This window comes from Schistocerca cancellata, chromosome 9 (genome assembly GCF_023864275.1).
Source record: "Schistocerca cancellata isolate TAMUIC-IGC-003103 chromosome 9, iqSchCanc2.1, whole genome shotgun sequence".
Classification (NCBI taxonomy): domain Eukaryota; kingdom Metazoa; phylum Arthropoda; class Insecta; order Orthoptera; family Acrididae; genus Schistocerca; species Schistocerca cancellata.
Window position 1 is genome coordinate 331754189 of NC_064634.1, and position 19655 is coordinate 331773843.

At 46.0% G+C, this 19655-nt stretch overlaps 1 protein-coding gene across 1 annotated transcript in view; it reads right to left on the bottom strand.

Moving 5' to 3' along the window:
- Nucleotides 1–1267: 1267 nt before the first annotated feature.
- LOC126101399 (organic solute transporter alpha-like protein) overlaps nt 1268–19655 on the bottom strand; it is a 46698-nt gene continuing 28310 nt past the window's right edge. Inside the window, exons 5-6 of the mRNA XM_049912063.1 lie at nt 8302–8416; nt 1268–1407 (exon numbers count right to left, since the gene is read on the bottom strand). Of these exons, the coding sequence (XP_049768020.1) occupies nt 1268–1407; nt 8302–8416 (255 nt within the window). The remainder of the gene's footprint in view (nt 1408–8301; nt 8417–19655) is intronic.

Here is a 19655-nt window from a genome sequence, read left to right on the forward strand (position 1 = left end):
TGTTAAGTCAAAGAAGCAGTGATGGAAATAAAAGAAAGGTTAAATAGTGGGATTAAAATTCAAGGTTAAATGATATCAGTGTTAAAATTTGCTGATGATATTGCTATCCTCAGTGAACGTGAAGAATTACAGGATGTGTTGATAGGAATGGACACAAAATGGACTGAGATTAAATCGAAGAAAGGCGAAAGCAATGAGAAGTAGCAGAAATTAGCCGAGCAATCTAAGACGCTGTGCGGCTGGTCCCGGCGGAGTTTCGAGTCCTCCCTCGGGCATGGGTTAAGTAGTGTGTAAGCTTAGGGACTGATGACCTTAGCAGTTAAGTCCCATAAGATTTCACACACATTTGAACATTTTTTGAGTAGCAAAAATGAGAACAGCGAGGAACTTAACACCAGTATTGATGGTCACAAGTAGATGAAGTTGAGAGCTTCTAATACCTAGGCAGCAAAATAATCCGTGACGGAAAGAGCAAGAAGGACATAAAAAGCAGACTAGCAATGGCAAAAGGGGCATTCCTAGCCAAGAGATCTCCTACAGTATTGAACACAGATCTTAATTTGAGGAAGGAATTTCTTATAAAGTTGGTTTGGTAGTGAAACATGGATTGTGGGAAAACCGGAACAGAAGAGGATAGAAGCATTTGAGATCTTTCGCTACAGAAGACTGTTGAAAATTATTCGGTCTGATAAGGTAAGGAACGATGCAGGTTCTTCGTAGAGTCGGCGAGGAAAGGAATATAATTATGGAAAACATTGACGAGAAGAAGAGACAGGATAGGATAGCTGTTAAGACAAGAGGGACTGTCTTCCATGGTACTAGAAGGACCTGCAAAGGCTAAGATCCGTAGTGGTAGAGGGAGATAGTGGTACATCCAGCAAATAATTGAGGACGTAGTTTGCCAGTGTTGCTCTGAGACGAAAAGACTGGGAAAGGAGAGGAATTCGCGTTGACATAAGAGAGGAATTCGTGGCGGGCCTTATCTAAACAGTAAGCAGACTGATTCTTTTTCAAAGGTTGTTTTAGAGGGCATTAGAGTGATGGCTCCTGATGGTTGACTGACCTTTTACTCAGTGAGATTATTAGCAGTCACTCTTAGCGCAGGTTATCGTTTACAAGCCGTTTAAAGATAAGTAGCAATGAATACTCGTAGGTGGAAGGCTACGTATGTTGTAGATGATGAAGTGTAGGCAGGAGCTTCACGTAGTTCACATGAGATTCAGCTGCTGATGAGAATCAATTCGCCCATCGTCGATGGTGGTCGTGGTTAAGCCAGCCAGCTGGCTGGGCGGACCACCTCCGTGTCGTCCGGCAAGCGGCGGAAGCCCGGCTCCTGGCGGCAGTGGAGCTGGAAGGCCCACAGGCTGAGGGCCAAAACCTCCAGCAGCGTCAGCACGTTCACCGCCACTGCGGAAGAGGAGGCGGGGTGTAGCTGCAGTTGTGGCACGGCAGGGGGACCAGCCGCGATAAGAAGCAGTGCCAAATGGCGCTGCCTATATTTACACTCTGTGGGGTGCGTACTGTAAGACCTTCGGTACACACACCATCAGATTATTTGACTTGTCGCTCTAACGAAGTAGGCGAGTGTCAGCAATATGTCTCGTGGTCTTATCGTGGCGTGTTTATCTTCTGCCGTTAGGTCAGACGATAGAAATGCCACTTGCACGCTTAGAGTAGCAGATTGACGGTGACCAACTTTAAACAGAACTTGATTAATTTTCACACACATTTATTAAAATAATAACAATCATAAACCTTACTTAACTTGATTCTGTATGCTATTTACAGTTGACAAACTGAAGTTCCTTTGGTCTTGGTACGTTAATCTTATTCTCACATACCTCTGATACTTGACAAAGTGTCTATACATTCCTCTTCATGGCTATGTACATAAATATGATAACCTTATTAGGCGCAGAGTGAAACTTGACTACAGAAAAATGCAGACTAATGCAGAGTGGTACAGACTAATGCAGACTGACTAATCGGAGGTCGGTACACTCGTTATAATACCTCGAGCGTTCAGGTATCACTGCGTGAGTGTGATCCGCGAGGAGAAAAGGTTCTACGTTAGCAGCAATCTCATTGGCTGCGTTACATATTAATACGCGCATCGGCGGAAGCAGAATTTGGTCCGTCTTTATGGCAGCGCCATCTCGTAGAGCGGAGACGGACGAGCGCTGCGCCTGCGCTGTTGTGCTTAGCGGGGCGCGCTCTAGTGGGAAAGTTGTGTATGCGCTGACCACGCGGAACTATGTACACAACACACTCAAATCTACGGCTACTACACTCTGTAAACGTATGGGAAACGCATGACACAGCCTACTTCCCACTGTATCATTTATTAAAATTTCTTGATGTTCCGTTCGCGCTTGGAACGTGGCGACTTAAATGCCTCTGGGAGCGCTGCAATCAATCTAATAAAGTACGATAGGAACATAGCAGCTAGCTGCAATCCCATTTTTAAAACATTATTGCATATCCAGATTTCAGCTGTAGCCATCTGCATTGCATTTGAGTGACTTATAATCCAACAAACTTGCTGCAGTACGTGTCACCAGATGACTTGCCTGGTATACAGGGTGGTCCTTTGATCGTAATGGCAGTTGTAGGGAAGGCGGATAGTCGTCTTCGGTTCATTGGTAGAATTTTGGGAAGATGTGGTTCATCTGTTTAAGAGACCGTTTATAAAACACTAACACGACCTATTCTTGAGTATTGCTCCAGCGTTTGGGATCCCTGTCAGGTCGGATTGAGGGAAGACATAGAAGCAATTCAGAGGCGGGCTGCTAGATTGGTTACTGGTAGGTTTGATCATCACGCGAGTGTTACGGAAATGCTTCAGGAACTCGAGTGGGAGTCTCTGGAGAAAAGGAGGCGTTCTTTTCGTGAATAGCTACTGAGGAACTTTAGAGAACCAGCATTTGAGGCTGACTGCAGTACAGTTTTACTGCAGCCAACTTATATTTCGCGGAAAGATAAGAGAGATTAGGGCTCGTACAGAGGCATATAGGCAGACATTTTTCCCTCGTTCTGTTTGGGAGGAACAAGGAGAGAAGATGCTAGTTGTGGTACGAGGTACCTTCCGCCACGAACCGTATGGTGGATTGCGAAGTATGTATGTAGATGTAGCTGTAGATCGTGACCGGACCAAATATCTCAGGAAATAAGCGTCAAACGAAAAAACTACAAAGAACGAAACTTGTCTAGCTTGAAGGGGGAACCCGGCGGAGCTATGGTTGTCCCGCTAGATGGCGCTGCCATAGGTCAAGCGGATATCAACGGCATTTTTTAAAATAGGAACCCCCATTTTTTATTACATATTCGCGTAGTATGTAAAGAAATATGAATGTCTCAGTTGGACCACATTTTTCGCTTTGTCATAGATGGCGCTGTAATAGTCACAAACATGTGGCTCACAATTTTAGACGAACAGTTGGTAACAGGTAGATTTTTTAAATTAAAATACAGAAGTACGTTTGAACATTTTATTTCGGTTATTCCAATGTGATAGATGTACCTTTGTGAACTTATCATTTCTGAGAACGCATGCTGTTACAGCGTGATTACCTGTAAATACCACATTAATGAAATAAACGCTCAAAATGATGTCCGTCAACCTCAATCCAGAATGAGATTTTCACTCTGCAGCGGAGTGTGCGCTGATATGAAACTTCCTGGCATATTAAAACTGTATGCCCTACCAAGACTCGAAATCGGGACCTTTGCCTTTCGCGGGCAAGTGCTCTACCATCTGAGCTACCGAAGCACGACTCACGCTCGGTCTCACAGCTTTACTTCTACCAGTATCTCGTCTCCTACCTTCCAAACTTTACGGAAGCTCTCCTGCGAACCTTGCAAAACTAGCACTCCTGAAAGAAAGGATACTGCGGAGACATGGCTTAGCCACAGCCTGGAGGATGTTTCCAGAATGAGATTTTCACTCTGCAGCGGAGTGTGCGCTGATATGAAACTTCCTGGCAGATTAAAATTGTGTGCCCGACCGAGACTCGAACTCGGGGCCTTTGCCTTTCGCGGGCAAGTGCTCTACCATCTGAGCTCCGGAAGCACGACTCACGCCGGGTGTCACAGCTTTACTTCTGCCAGTATCTCGTCTCCTACCTTCCAAACTTTACGGAAGCTCTCCTGCGAACCTGGTCCAATATTGAAAGAATTGAATATTATGAGTTTAGATTAACCAATGCGGAGATAGGAAATCACTGGAACAACTGGAACAGCGCATCGCTTCACAGCAATTTGCATTTATTGCAACACTTGATAACAGACCAAGAAAATGTTGCGTGTTACACTTGACAGATAATATCGCTAGAAGAATCGAACACCCGGTTCAGTTTTCTGCACTTTAGTTCAAGTTCAACAGGGGAACACACTTTAAGTTCTCCCATAAATTAAATATGCGCGTAGGCACGTTAAAGAACTGGTTATGAAACAGTCACTTATAACATCTACGTAGGCGCACTCCATGTAAAGAGAAAATAATTAGCAAATTTACACACTGACTAGAACATTAAAATGAATAACAGGAAAGTGCACCGTCCACAACACCTTACGGTGACAGTTATATATATATACGCGCATAAGCGTAGTTAAAAAGTGGTGGAGCCGGCTGTGGTGGTCTCGCGGTTCTAGGCGCGCAGTCCGGAATCGTGCGACTGCTACGGTCGCAGGTTCGAATCCTGCCTCGGGCATGGATGTGTGTGATGTCCTTAGGTTAGTTAGGTTTAAGTTGTTCTAAGGTCTAGGGGACTGATGACCAGAGCTGTTAAGTCCCATAGTGCTCAGAGCCATTTGAACCATTTGAAAAAGTGGTGGAAAAACAATAAACTGGAAATTGACAAATCTCAAAGGACCCGCACTCCATCTAAACAGCCCAAAATGACAACTCAGTGGCTACCTAGAGCTCCAAATTAAGAATAGTATGCTCATAGATTGACTATAATATAGGAATAAATAACACACACACGGTTTCTGACGGCCGAAAAACTGTATTGGGCTGTTGAGCAGTGATTAATTTAAACTAGCCACAACATACGCTAACCACGTTAGCGGCGTATTTAAAGACAAGCATCGTGCAAGGACCCTGGTCAAAAGGTAATCAAAACTAGCAGGATTCCCTTACACGGGTGACGTACTAACACATCTTTTCATACCCCAGAATCAACTAGTGAAACATAAATCACTGACACATTTCAGATAATATTTTAAAACAACATACTTAAATACCCTTGTTTACCACTAGCTTTAATTAGCTGGTTAGGCTCTGTTATTGATGCCACGCAAATGATGTAGCAAGTTAAGGTCTATAATTCCACTTTGTCATTTAACACGCGTCGTGGCGAGGAAAAAGAAGAATCCAGCTAATTAATTGAAAGTCACTACTTGGATCCAATATTTGACGATGCGGTCAAAATGAACAGACAAAGGTGAGAGTCAAGTTTACACTCGCAAACAGCACACGCAGAACACGAGCATAAGGTGAACCTTAAATAAACTGCTCCTTGTTCAGTAATTTTCATATCGACGAAACAAATAATCTTGGCCGAAGTACTGTAGACGCCGGAATGCCCAGTTGCTTGCAAATAACGCAAAATAATGGTCAAAACGTCTTACTTTAAGTCCGACTACATCCGTAGGACAGGAGTTTCAATGAACAACCAGGCCTCATCCCGTACATCTACATCTACATGATTACTCTGCAATTCACATTTCAGTGCTTGGGAGAGGGTTCATCGAACCACAATCATACTATCTCTCTACCATTCCACTTCCGAACAGCGCGCGGGGAAAACGAACACCTAAACCTTTCTGTTCGAGCTCTGATTTCTCTTATTTTATTTTGATGATCAATCCTACCTATGTAGGTTGGGCTCAACAAAATATTTTCGCATTCGGAAGAGAAAGTTGGTGACTGAAATTTCGTAAATAGATCTCGCCGGAACGAAAGACGTCTTTGCTTTAATGACTTCCATCCCAACTCGCGTATCATATCTGCCACACTCTCTCTTCTATTACGTGATAATACAAAACGAGCTGCCCTTTTTTGCACCCTTCCGATGTCCTCCGTCAATCCCACCTGGTAAGGATACCACACCGCGCAGCAATATTCTAACACAGGACGAACGGGTGTAGTGTAAGCTGTCTCTTTAGTGGACTTGTTGCATCTTCTAAGTGTCCTGCCAATGAAACGCAACCTTTGGCTCGCCTTCCCCACAATAGTATCTACGTGGTCTTTCCACCTGAAGTTTGATCCATCTGCGACCAAGACAGTAACATTGGCTGCCATCACGGCCTTAACGATGCATCACACCAGACACGAGTCACGCCGAACATCAACAAAAGGCGTGGCCTGCTGTACGCTCCCAGACGTTCGCAAATAAGAGTTCCTCCTCCAGACCGACGCTCTCTCGCAAACACGGCAGGCAGCCGGCCGCAGCAACGCCACAGCGCCCTCTGGCTAACGAAACAGCAGACCGCGAAGCAGAAATTTCAAATGGAACGGGCTACAAGGAGTAAACGCAGAGAACCAACAGTGACATTTCGTCACGATTCAGGTAGTACGTTCCACATCGATTTCTGCGGTTATTTTACGCACTATTGCTTGTCTGTTACGCAAACGACGCTGCTCTCGGTCCTTACGTGGAGGCCGTCGGTCATTGCGTTGTCCGTGGTGATGTGTAATGCCTGAAATTTGGTGTCCTCGGCACAATCTTGACACTGTGGAACTTCGAATACTGAAACCCTCAACGATTTCCGAAATGGAATGTGTCATGTGTCTAGCTCCAACTACCGTTTGGCGTTCAAGGTCTGTTAATTCCCGTCGTGCGGCCATAAATACATCTTACACTTTTTCACATACGTCTTGTGACGATACGTCACGTAAATGGACATTTGGAGAAAGGGAAAGGAAGTTTTTTTTTATGAGACGTGTGAATTATAAATTATTTCAAGACTGTGTACGTGTGCGTGATGTAAAACAAATAGTAAAGAACTTAAGTTATTATTATCAAAACACAAATATCGATGTAATTAACAAAACACAGTTTTTTTTGGTGTAATCTCTGTGTAACATAGGCCATGAAGATCAGAGACAATGCTTTGATTGAACTAGCTCTCCTGTTTTGTTTCGTCTAGCGGTAGGCCGCCATTGTACTGCTATCTGATTATTAACGTAAGTTTTATCTGTATTTTGGAAAATATAATAGAAATTGTCATTAGAAATGGTGTATTATTGACTTAGTTGTCACCTCTCATGATTGCAACTATTAATTATAATTAACAAAATTTTTACAGAACTTCGTAGTGCCGGGATTTCATCTCCCCTAGCAGGATTTAGTCGGCCATTACGCTGACTGTATTATTTAATTAAAATATCATGTCATAATATTAAATGTAAATGCGAGAGACTTCTCAATTTTGATCTTTCATTAATTTCAAAGTTAAATAGAGTCAAAATAGATTTCGTTTATTAATATTTAGAATACTGAGTGAGTTCAGTACGTTTCATTTTGGTCGCCTAACGGCAGACGAGATTCTCTCCAGTTTTTCCTTGCAAATCATGAACAAAATATATTGAAAAGCATTACATTCCGCAATATCTCAGTTAATCTTTGAGTAATTCGGTACATGAATAACCAGTAGTCCCTGAGATCCATATTAATAATTACATTTTGCGTAAGAATACGCATATTTACTTTTCTAAATAGCAGCACTCACGCCAACTCTTTATTAGAAGGCGGTGAGTCGCGCGCTGTGTTTAAAAAAAATTATATCGTGCGTACCTCGGGGCAGCCGATGTCCGTACGAGTGTTACCGCAGTATAAGTTAATAAAAAGTCTCATGCTAGCCCACAATATTTAAAGCCACCCCAACCAAAATAATAAAATATATAATTATAAAAATAAAAAAATGTACACTTATACCGTGATAGACTCCTCAGTACAAAGAACTGCTTCGCCAATACACTGCCTTTGCGTACCCTGTGTACGCAACACTACTCCATTTGCATATGTGCATATCACAATCCCATGACTTTTGTCACCAAAGCGTATTTCTTTCTCCCTATATCCTTGCCATATTTATTTGTTTTCTATTTAAGATCTAAATTCCTCATGTCGAGTTCTTCTTTATTTACATGTATCTCAAAATGAAACACTAACGACAGGCGCGCGCGCACGCGTTTGTGCGTGTGTGTGTGTGTGTGTGTGTGTGTGTGTGTGAGAGAGAGAGAGAGAGAGAGAGAGAGAGAAAGAGGGAGAGAGAGAGAGAGAGATGGCGACTTACGGTTGGCCCAGAAGACGGGAGTGAAGGGCGCGGAGCACAGGAAGAAGCTGGCGGCGTACCCGGCCACGAGGTACTGCAGCTGCGGCAGCAGCACAGTCAGCTGCAGCGCCAGGAACTTGTGGGTGGCGTGGGCCACGCCCAGCGCCGAGGACAGCCCGCGGGCCACCGACAGCGTCCCCCAGGTCGCCAGCACCAGCGACACCAGCTGCACCGCCACCAGGTACGGGTGCGCCGCGTCCAGCAGCGCCTGTCCACCACAGGTAAAGGTACAAGGGGTGGGCGAAAATAGGGAAACACCAAAAAGTGCAGGTCTGCAACATTCCTGCTCTTGGTGGTCTGTAGACGATACGTTTGTGTGGTGGCGCCGTGGAGTAAAGACGTTACCTACACTACTGGCCATTAAAATTGCTACACCACAAAGATGACGTGTAACAGACGCGAAATTTAACCGACAGGAAGAAATGCTGTGGTATGCACATGATTAGCTTCACACAAGGCTGGCGCCGGTGGCGACACCTACAGCGTGCTGACATGAGGAAAGTTTCCAACCGATTTCTCATACACAAACAGCAGTTGACCGGCGTTGCCTGGTGAAACGTTGTTATGATGCCTCGTGTAAGGAGGAGAAATGCGTCCCATCAGGTCTCCGACTTTGATGAAGGTCGGATTGTAGCCTATTGCGATTGCGGTTTATCGTATCGCGACACTGCTGCTCGCGTTGGTCGAGATCCAATGACTGTTAGCATAATATTGAAACGGTGGGTTCAGGAGGGTAATACGGAACGCCGTGCTGGATCCCAACGGCCTCGTATCGCTAGCAGTAGAGATGACAGGCATCGTGCAGCCACATCTCCACCCCTGAGTCAGCAGATGGTGACGTGTTTACAAGACAACAACCATCAGCACTAACAGTTCGACGACGTTTGCAGCAGCATGGACAACAGCTCGGAGACATGGCTGCGGTTACCCTTGACGCTGCATCACAGACAGGAGCGCCTGCTATGGTGTACTCAACGACGAGCCTAGTTGCACGAATGCCAAAACGTCATTTTTTCAGATGAATCTATGTTCTGTTTACAGTATCATGATGGTCGCATCAGTGTTTGGTGACATCGCGGTGAACACACATTGCAAGCGTGTATTCGTCATCGCCATCCTGCCGTATCAACCAACATGGTGGTATGTGGTGCCATTGGTTACACGTCTCGGTCACCTCTTGTTCGCATTGACGGCACTTTGAACAGTAGACGTTACATTTAAAATGTGTTACGATTCCTGCGAAACTCTACATTTCAGCAGGATAATGCACGACCGCATGTTGCAGGTTCTGTACGGGCCTTTCTGGATACAGAAAATGTTCGACTGCTGCCCTGGTCAGCACATTCTCCAGATCTCTCACCAATTGAAAACGTCTGGTCAATGGTGGCCGAGCAACTGGCTCGTCACAATACGCCAGTCACTACTCTTGATGAACCGTGGTATCGTGTTGAAGCTGCATGGGCAGCTGTACCTGTACACGCCATCCAAGCTCTGTTTGACTCCATGCCCAGGCGTATCAAGGCCGTTATTACGGCCAGAGGTACTGATTTCTCAGGATCTATGCACCCAAATTGCGTGAAAATGTAAGCACATGTCATTTCTAGTATAATATAGTTGTACAATGAATACCCGTCTATCATCTGCATTTCTTCTTGGTGTAGCAATTTTAATGGCCAGTAGTGTATGTTTCTTCAGCATATGAACACTCTCTATTCGAAGTTACACCATGGAAGTGGAAAGGGATACCACCTTACCGATCCTTGTTTTCACTGTTAGAAAACCCTGGGATAAACACTATGTGATCAAAAGTATCCGGACATCCGCAAAAACATACGTTTTTCGTATTAGGTGCATTGTGCTGCCATCTACTGCCAGGTACTCCGTATCAGTGACCTCAGTAGTCATTAGACATCGTGAGAGAGCAGAGTGGGCACTCCGCGGAATCACGACTTCGAACGTGGTCAGGTGATTCGGTGTAACTTGTACGTCTGTAAGCGGGATTTCCTCACTCCTAAGCATCCCTAGCTCCACTGTTTCCGATGTGATAGTGAAGTGGAAACGTCAAGGGACACGTACAGCACAAAAACCTATAGGCCACCCTCGTTTGTTGACTTACAGAGACTGTCGACAGTTGTTGAGGTTCGTAATGTGTAATAGGCAAACGTCTATCCAGACCATTGCACAGGAATTACTAACTGCATCAGGATCCACTGTAAGTACTACGAGGGTGAGTCTAATGAAAACCTTAAATTTGTAATAACAAATCGAAACTTCGCGCCGTTATCCCGTAAGTTGGTAAGCGTGCTACAAACAGCGTGCAGAGCGGCCTGTAGGTGGGAGCATAGTGCAGATGCACACATACCGTCGGAGAATCAGCGTTCTGTTATTCGGTTTTTGTGCAGTGAAAGTGTAAAACCTATTGAAATTCATCGGCGAATGAAGGTTTAGTACAGTGATGCATGTTTGTCACAGCAGCAAGTCTACAAATGGAGTAGGAAGTTCGCAAATGGTGTGACTTCAGAGGAAGATGCTCCTCTTGCAGGTCAGGCACAACGACGAGTTGTGACTCCACAGAACATTGCAGCAGTTGAAAGCATGGTGAAGGAAAACCGCCGAGTGACACTGAATGACATTGCAGCATGTTTACAGATTAATCACGGGTCAGCATACCACATTGTGCATAATGTGCTCCAGATTCACAGAGTGTCTGCAAGATGGGTGCCACGACAGCTGACTCCTGAAATGAGAGAACGACGTGTTGATGCTTGTGAAGAATTTCTTCGGCGCTTTGAACGAGAAGGTGATGGCTTCCTTGCAAGAATTGTTGCTGGGGACGAAACCTGGGTTCACTTCTACTAACCGGAAACGAAGAGAGCGAGCAAGGAATGGCGCCATTCCTTATCACGAAGTGATTTCCATATGATTGGACCACTCAGAGACGCAATGGGAGGAAAGAAGTTCATAAGCCACACATCACGCTGGTATATGCCAAACGACGCCTCAATATGTGTAAGGAGCGTAAACATTGGACGATTGAACAGTGGAAAAACGTTGTGTGGAGTGACGAATCACAGTACAAAACGTGGCGATCCGATGGCAGGGTGTGGGTATGGCAAATTCCGTGTGAACGTCATCTGCCAGCGCGTGTAGTGCCAACAGTAAAATTCGTGGTCGTGTTTTCATGGAGGGGGTTGCACCCCTTGTTGTTTTGCGTGGCACTATCACAGCACAAGCCTACATTGATGTTTTAAGCACCTTCCTGATTCTCACTGTTGAAGAACAATTCGGGGATGGCGATTGCACCTTTCAACACGATCGAGCACTTGTTTATAATCCATGGCCTGTGGCGGAATGGTTACACGACAATAACATCCCTGTTTTGGACTGACCTGCACAGAGTCCTAAACTGAATGCTATAGCACACCTTTGGGATGATTTGGATCGTCGACTTCGTGCCAGGCCTCACCGACTGACATCGATACCTCTCCTCAGGCAGCACTCCGCGAGGAATGGGCTGCCATTCCCCAAAAATCCTTCCAGCACATGATTGAACGTATGCCTGCGAGAGTTGAAGCTTTCATCAAGGCTAAGAGTGGGCCAACACCATACTGAATTCTAGCATTACCGATGGAGGACGCCACGAAGTCATTTTCAGCCAGGTGTCCGGATACTTTTGATCACATGGTGTAGTGTTTTCCGCAAAGCAGCTCACGCAGAATTATTTTTTCAGGCCACAAGCTGGCATCATTCTGCACAATGTGGTAGTGTCTTACGCTCTCCGGTACGTAGAGCACATGTGCTCTCAGATAGTTTGCCTGGCGAGCTACAACACCAAAGAACAGTTTTCAAACAGAATGGTAATTCTTAAAGAGAGATACACAATGAATTCCATTTCAAGCAAGATCAATACACGGATGTAAACGGAGGCACCCATCACAATGGCTTTCTTCCGTATTTTCGCGTCATGTCTACGAGAACAGAAGGAATCCTCAAGAGACACGACATAAACTGTGTTCTTGGTCCACCAGCAAAATTGAGGAATTCGCTGTGTTCGGTCAGAAACGACCTTGGCCTTAGGAAACGTGTCGTACATGAGATCCTTTGCTAATGTGAGAAATCTGATATTTGGCAGATATATCGAACAGTCCAAAATCTCTATGCTGTACATCATCGTCGTACCCGACTTGGCCACACTGATAAATCAGCATTACCGCAGGATTACCTGATCACTGAGCATCAAACGTACCACACAAGCGGCTCGTAGGGGAATTGCATGCTTATGGAATATCGTCTCAGTTATGTGACTGGATTTGTGATTTCCTGTCAGAGAGGTCACAGTTCAGAGAGGTCTCAGTTCGTAGTAACTGACGGAAAGTCATCGAGTAAAGCAGAAGTGCTTTCTGGCGTTCCGAAAAGTAGTGTTATAGGCCCTTTGCTATTCCTTATCTATATAACCGATTTGGGAGACAATCTCAGCAACCGTCTTCGGTTGTTCGCAGATGACGCTGTCGTTTACCGACTAATAAATTCATCAAAAGTTCAAAACAAATTTCAAAACGATTTAGAAAAGATATCTGAATGGTGCGAAGAGTGGCAGTTGACCCTAAATAACGAAAAGTGTGAGGTTATCCACATGAGTGCTAAAAGAAACTCGTTAAACTTCGGTTACACGATAAATCAGTCTAATCTAAAAGCCGTAAATTCAACTAAATACCTAGGTATTACAATTACGAACAACTTAAGTTGAAAGGAACACATATAAATTGTTGTGGGGAAGGCTGGACACTTAGAAAATGCAACGGACCTACTAAGGAGACTGCCTACACTACGCTTGTCAGTCCTCTTTTAGAATGATGCTGCTCGGTGTGGGTTCCTTACCAGATAGGACTGACGGAGTACATCGAAAAAGTTCAAAGAAAGGCAGGACGTTTTGTATTATCGCGAAATATGGGGGAGAGTGTCACACAAATGATACAGATTTTGGGCTGGACATCATTAAAAGAAAGGCGTTTTTCGTAGCTACGGAATCTTCTCACGAAACTGCAATCACTAACTTTCTCCTCCGAATGCGAAAATGTTTGTTGACACTGACCTACATAGGGAGGAACGATCACCACGATAAAATAAGGGAAATCAGAGCTCGTACGGAAAGATATAGATGTTCATTCTTTCCGTGCGCTATACGAGATTGGAATAATAGAGAATCGTGAACGTGGTTCGATGAACCCTCTGCCAGGCACTTAAATGTGATTTGCAGAGTATACATGTAGATGTAGATGTATGACAGGACTGAAATTTTATCCTCAGCGTCATCATTCTGGGACGTTGTTTCTAAGGAAGCCTTATAACAGCCCTGCGGTGGATAATGTTATCAACAGCTATGCAGGTTTTCAGGTAGGCGTCGCCTTGAATCCAGCACTGGCTGACATTCACTTAAAAGAGAAGAAACAAGGACGATTTATGACCGGACGCAGGGGACTGTAGAGACTTAATTTAGCTTTTAGCCACAGGAGTAACAGACAGTGCCGCCATTGCCCATAGAGCACGAGTGGAATGCCTTTCTGCGGCTCCCGGCAGGGGGTCACTATGAGAGCCGCTTTCATCCAACTGTCAGCGCCTTCTCGCGCACGCTGATTTTCTTCGTGTTCCTGGCCTCATAAATTCCGACGGCGTCGCACGATTATCATCGGTAGCGTCCTTGCAGCAAAGACGACAGAGACTACCATTACCTTAAGATGTAGAACAGCTGCAAGGATGAAATATTGTGTTATTCTCACAATACCATCCGGCGGTAAACCCTAGAGGCGTATTACCAGGCCTAAAATGGTATAGCAAAATTGCTGCCATTCAAAATAACTTCCAGTCGTTTACGAATGGATAAATACAGGTCCTGTACAATTCTCATGGGAATCTTAGGCCATTCTCCCTAGAAAATACAGTAAAGGGACGATGAGAACGTGGATTACAATCACTCAATATTCTCTCCACACTTGATCACAAAGCTCAATAATATTGAGATCTGGTAACTTTGATGGTCAGAGTCGCTGCGACAATTCATCATCGTCCTCGCAGAACCAGTCCTGGACGATGCGAACTGTTATGAATAGGGGGGCTGTGGTCTTGGAGCACAGAATCACCATTGGTGGACAAATGTTCCGCTATGAGATGGGCTTGTCCAGCCAAAACGGTCGCCTAATCATTAGCAGAAATGCGATCTTGCAGAGTAACCGTGCAATCTGTGGAACACCATGATGTGGCCGTTCAAAGCATCACCGAAACCAGGTCAAGTTTCACCAGGATGTAAACTCGTCCAGAAGTTCGAAATAGTGAAACAAGACTCATCCGACCAAATGACATTTCCCGTTGCTCCATAGTCCAGGTTTTATTGCTTCGGTAACATTCTTTCGTTTTGCGGGCATTTGTATCACTGGTTTGGAATTCCATCTCGTCTTGCAATTCCCTGCTTCTAGAACTCCCTTTGTGTTATTTTGGTGCTCATCCAGTTCACGCGTGCGACTTTCATTCCTGCAGTGACATTTTCAGCTGTCGTCCTCGTAATTCTCGTCACAGTCCTCTTCAATGACCGTCCGTCACCGTCACCCAACACACACTTTCGTCCGTGTTGTGATACAGCGCATGTTGTACACTACTGGCCATTAAAACTGCTACACCAATGCAGATGATAAACAGGTATTCATTGGACAAATATATTACACTAGAACTGACATGTGATTACGTTTTCACGCAATTTGGGTGCACAGATCCAGAGAAATCAGAACAACCACCTCTGGCCGTCATAACGGCCTTGATACGCCTGGGCATTGAATCAAACAGATCTTGGATGGCGTGTACAGGTACAGCTGCCCATGCAGCTTCAACACGATACCACAGTTCATCAAGAGTAGTGACTGGCGTATTGTGACGAGCCAGTTGCTCGGCCACCATTGACCAGACGTTTTCAATTGGTGAGAGATCTGGAGAACGTGCTGGCCAGGGCAGCAGTCGAACATTTTCTGTATCCAGAAAGGCCCGTACAGGACCTGCAACATGCGGTCGTGCATTATCCTGCTAAAATGTAGGGTTTCACAGGGATCGAATGAAGGGTAGAGCCACGGGCCGTAACACATCTGAAATGTAACGTCCACTGTTCAAAGTGCCGTCAATGCGAACAAGAGGTGACGTAGACATGTAACCAATGGCACCCCATACCATCACGCCGGGTGATACGCCAGCATGGCGATGACGAATACACGCTTCCAATGTGCGTTCACCGCGATGTCACCAAACACGGATCTGACCAGCATGATGCTGTAAAAGAACTTGGATTCATCCGAAAAAATGACGTTTTGCCATTCGCGCACCCAGGTTCGTCGTTGAGTACACCATCGGAGGCGCTCCTGTCTGTGATGCAGCGTCAAGGGTAACCGCAGCCATGGTCTCCGAGCTGATAGTCCATGCTGCTGCAAACATCGTCGAACTGTTCGTGCAAATGGTTGTTGTCTTTCAAACGTCCCCATCTGTTGACTCAGGGATAGAGACATGGCTGCACGATCCGTTACAGCCATGCGGATAAGATGCCTGTCAACTCGACTGCTAGTGGTACGAGGCCGTTGGATCCAACGCTGCGTTCCGTATTAACCTCCTGAACCCACCGATTCCAATTTCTGCTAACAGTCATTGGATCTCGACCAACGCGAGCAGCAATGTCGCGATACGTTGAACCGCAATCACGATAGGCTACAATCCGGTCTTTATCAATGTCGGAAACGTGATGGTACGCATTTATCCTCCTTACACCAGGCATCACAATAACGTTTCACCAGTAAACGCCGGTCAACTGCTGTTTGTGTATGAGAAATCGGTTGGAAACTTTCCTCATATCAGCACGTTGTAGGTGTCGCCACTGGCGCCAACCTTGTGTGAATGCTCTGAAAAGCTAATCATTTGCATATCACAGCATCTTCTTCCTGTCGGTTAAATTTCGCGTGTATAGCACGTCATCTTCGTGGTGTAGCAATTTTAATGGCCAATAGTGTATTTCCACTTACTGTGTATGCGCTATAAATCTTCCATACAGTGCCTCTTGAAACACGGAACACGTCGGCTACCCTGGTGACAGTGCGCACACTGTAAGACCAATGACAATTTTCCCACTTTGTGATCACTACTGACACTTGCAACGTATTAAGGGCATTGTACATGCGCCTCTTGTGAGTAAATGCGAGAGTACAACTTGCAGGCCTTGCTAGCATCAACGTTTGCGTTCAACCACGCATTTCTCGTGCTGTGTCCACATTTGTGCCCCCTCCCCTGTACCACTCTGTTGGACACTTCCACACACCAAAGTGCGCAGGCTTTACACTTTCAAAATGATTAATTCCAGATGCTGTAGGGAGCAATTAGATAATAGCTTCATTAGCTGAATCATTTTTATCCGTCCCCACTCTCATTACCTTTTTAATAAACTGTTTAATTAAATTCTCAGAATATTTCCGCATATTAGATGAAGAAAAAAACTTCTTTCACTAAAAATTTGATGAAAAAAGCACTAGCACTATCATGCAGGTCATATTTCATTTCATAAGCGCTTCCTGTTAGCAGCTTTTCTAACTGTATCGAAACATCTGTATAAAATTCTTACAGCTATTCTGTTGTTGTATTTGCCTCTCGATAGGTTTCGAAATATTTAATGTTGGAATCAGGGACTAATCTGCTGGATACCAGGTACCAGACAAGTAAAATTCAAAGAGCAGTGGCGCGTTTCTGTGCTAGTTCGTTTGGGAAGTGTGAGAACAGTAGGAGTTGTTTAGAAAATTTCTGCGGCAGACACTAGACGCCGAGAGGCCTTGTGAATCACAGAGTGGTTTCTTGTTAATATGCCAAGAGCGCACATTTTAATAAGAGTCAAGAAACACAACACTTCATTGAACATAAATAACACGAAACGGGTACTGCTGGGAAATTAAAGAAATTGGAGCTTTCACAGAGACCTACCGACACTGGTTCTTCTATCTCATCATCTTCAGCGGGTTTGGAGAGGGGGAAAACGATAGCGGTACCATTCGTTCCATGTACCACAAACGCTAAAGTTACTCGTGGAGTATAGATCTAGATGTACCGCGACAAGTGAAGGGAGGTGATCGTAAAAGAGAGAAGAAGCAGAGAATGTAGGTGATATAGGTGAAGTAGTGTAAGCAACGGCTCACTGTAAATTATAAGAAAATACCAGGTTATTAGTAAGCTTCTTTGGAAACCCGTCCAGAAACTGCACGTTAGCATGTCGGATTTAGGATTCAGGTTGACGGCCCGACTCAAATCGATTTCACGCGGCGGATTAACGACGAGAACCCGTGTGCCGGGCAACCTAGATGTGGTTTTCAGCCGGTTCCCGATATCCGACTACGTGAATATTGAGCAAGTTTCCACGTTTCCGCCTCAGATACACGATTTGCATGTATTTCTAAAAGGTTGTCACACTTTCATATAACACGACACTAGACGCAGACAATACCCTTTCCAGGGAGGGTGCCGTTGGGACAGGAGTGGCATGCATCCATCCTCTACCACTTACATTGTCAATTCCAGAATAATCTGCTGCCTGTATGAAGACATGGGATGAGGGTAGGAAGCAATAGCTCCGTAACTGGTTCAAATGGCTCTGAGCACTATGCGACTTAACTTCTGAGGTCATCAGTCGCCTAGAAGTTAGAACTAATTAAACCTAACTAACCTAAGGACATGACACACATCCATGCCCAAGGCAGGATTCGAACCTGCGACCGTAGCGGTCGCTCGGTTCCAGACTGTAACGCCTAGAACCGTACGGCCACTCCGGCCGGCTCTCCGTAACTACACTCCTGGAAATTGAAATAAGAACACCGTGAATTCATTGTCCCAGGAAGGGGAAACTTTATTGACACATTCCTGGGGTCAGATACATCACATGATCACACTGACAGAACCACAGGCACATAGACACAGGCAACAGAGCATGCACAATGTCGGCACTAGTACAGTGTATATCCACCTTTCGCAGCAATGCAGGCTGCTATTCTCCCATGGAGACGATCGTAGAGATGCTGGATGTAGTCCTGTGGAACGGCTTGCCATGCCATTTCCACCTGGCGCCTCAGTTGGACCAGCGTTCGTGCTGGACGTGCAGACCGCGTGAGACGACGCTTCATCCAGTCCCAAACATGCTCAATGGGGGACAGATCCGGAGATCTTGCTGGCCAGGGTAGTTGACTTACACCTTCTAGAGCACGTTGGGTGGCACGGGATACATGCGGACGTGCATTGTCCTGTTGGAACAGCAAGTTCCCTTGCCGGTCTAGGAATGGCAGAACGATGGGTTCGATGACGGTTTGAATGTACCGTGCACTATTCAGTGTCCCCTCGACGATCACCAGTGGTGTACGGCCAGTGTAGGAGATCGCTCCCCACACCATGATGCCGGGTGTTGGCCCTGTGTGCCTCGGTCGTATGCAGTCCTGATTGTGGCGCTCACCTGCACGGCGCCAAACACGCATACGACCATCATTGGCACCAAGGCAGAAGCGACTCTCATCGCTGAAGACGACACGTCTCCATTCGTCCCTCCATTCACGCCTGTCGCGACACCACTGGAGGCGGGCTGCACGATGTTGCGGCGTGAGCGGAAGACGGCCTAACGGTGTGCGGGACCGTAGCCCAGCTTCATGGAGACGGTTGCGAATGGTCCTCGCCGATACCCCAGGAGCAACAGTGTCCGTAATTTGCTGGGAAGTGGCGGTGCGGTCCCCTACGGCACTGCGTAGGATCCTACGGTCTTGGCGTGCATCCTTGCGTCGCTGCGGTCCGGTCCCAGGTCGACGGGCACGTGCACCTTCCGCCGACCACTGGCGACAACATCGATGTACTGTGGAGACCTCACGCCCCACGTGTTGAGCAATTCGGCGGTACGTCCACCCGGCCTCCCGCATGCCCACTATACGCCCTCGCTCAAAGTCCGTCAACTGCACATACGGTTCACGTCCACGCTGTCGCGGCATGCTACCAGTGTTAAAGACTGCGATGGAGCTCCGTATGCCACGGCAAACTGGCTGACACTGACGGCGGCGGTGCACAAATGCTGCGCAGCTAGCGCCATTCGACGGCCAACACCGCGGTTCCTGGTGTGTCCGCTGTGCCGTGCGTGTGATCATTGCTTGTACAGCCCTCTCGCAGTGTCCGGAGCAAGTATGGTGGGTCTGGCACACCGGTGTCAATGTGTTCTTTTTTCCATTTCCAGGAGTGTAACTCTGGGGTTTGGGGAGGCGACTGCGCGGAAACAAGGC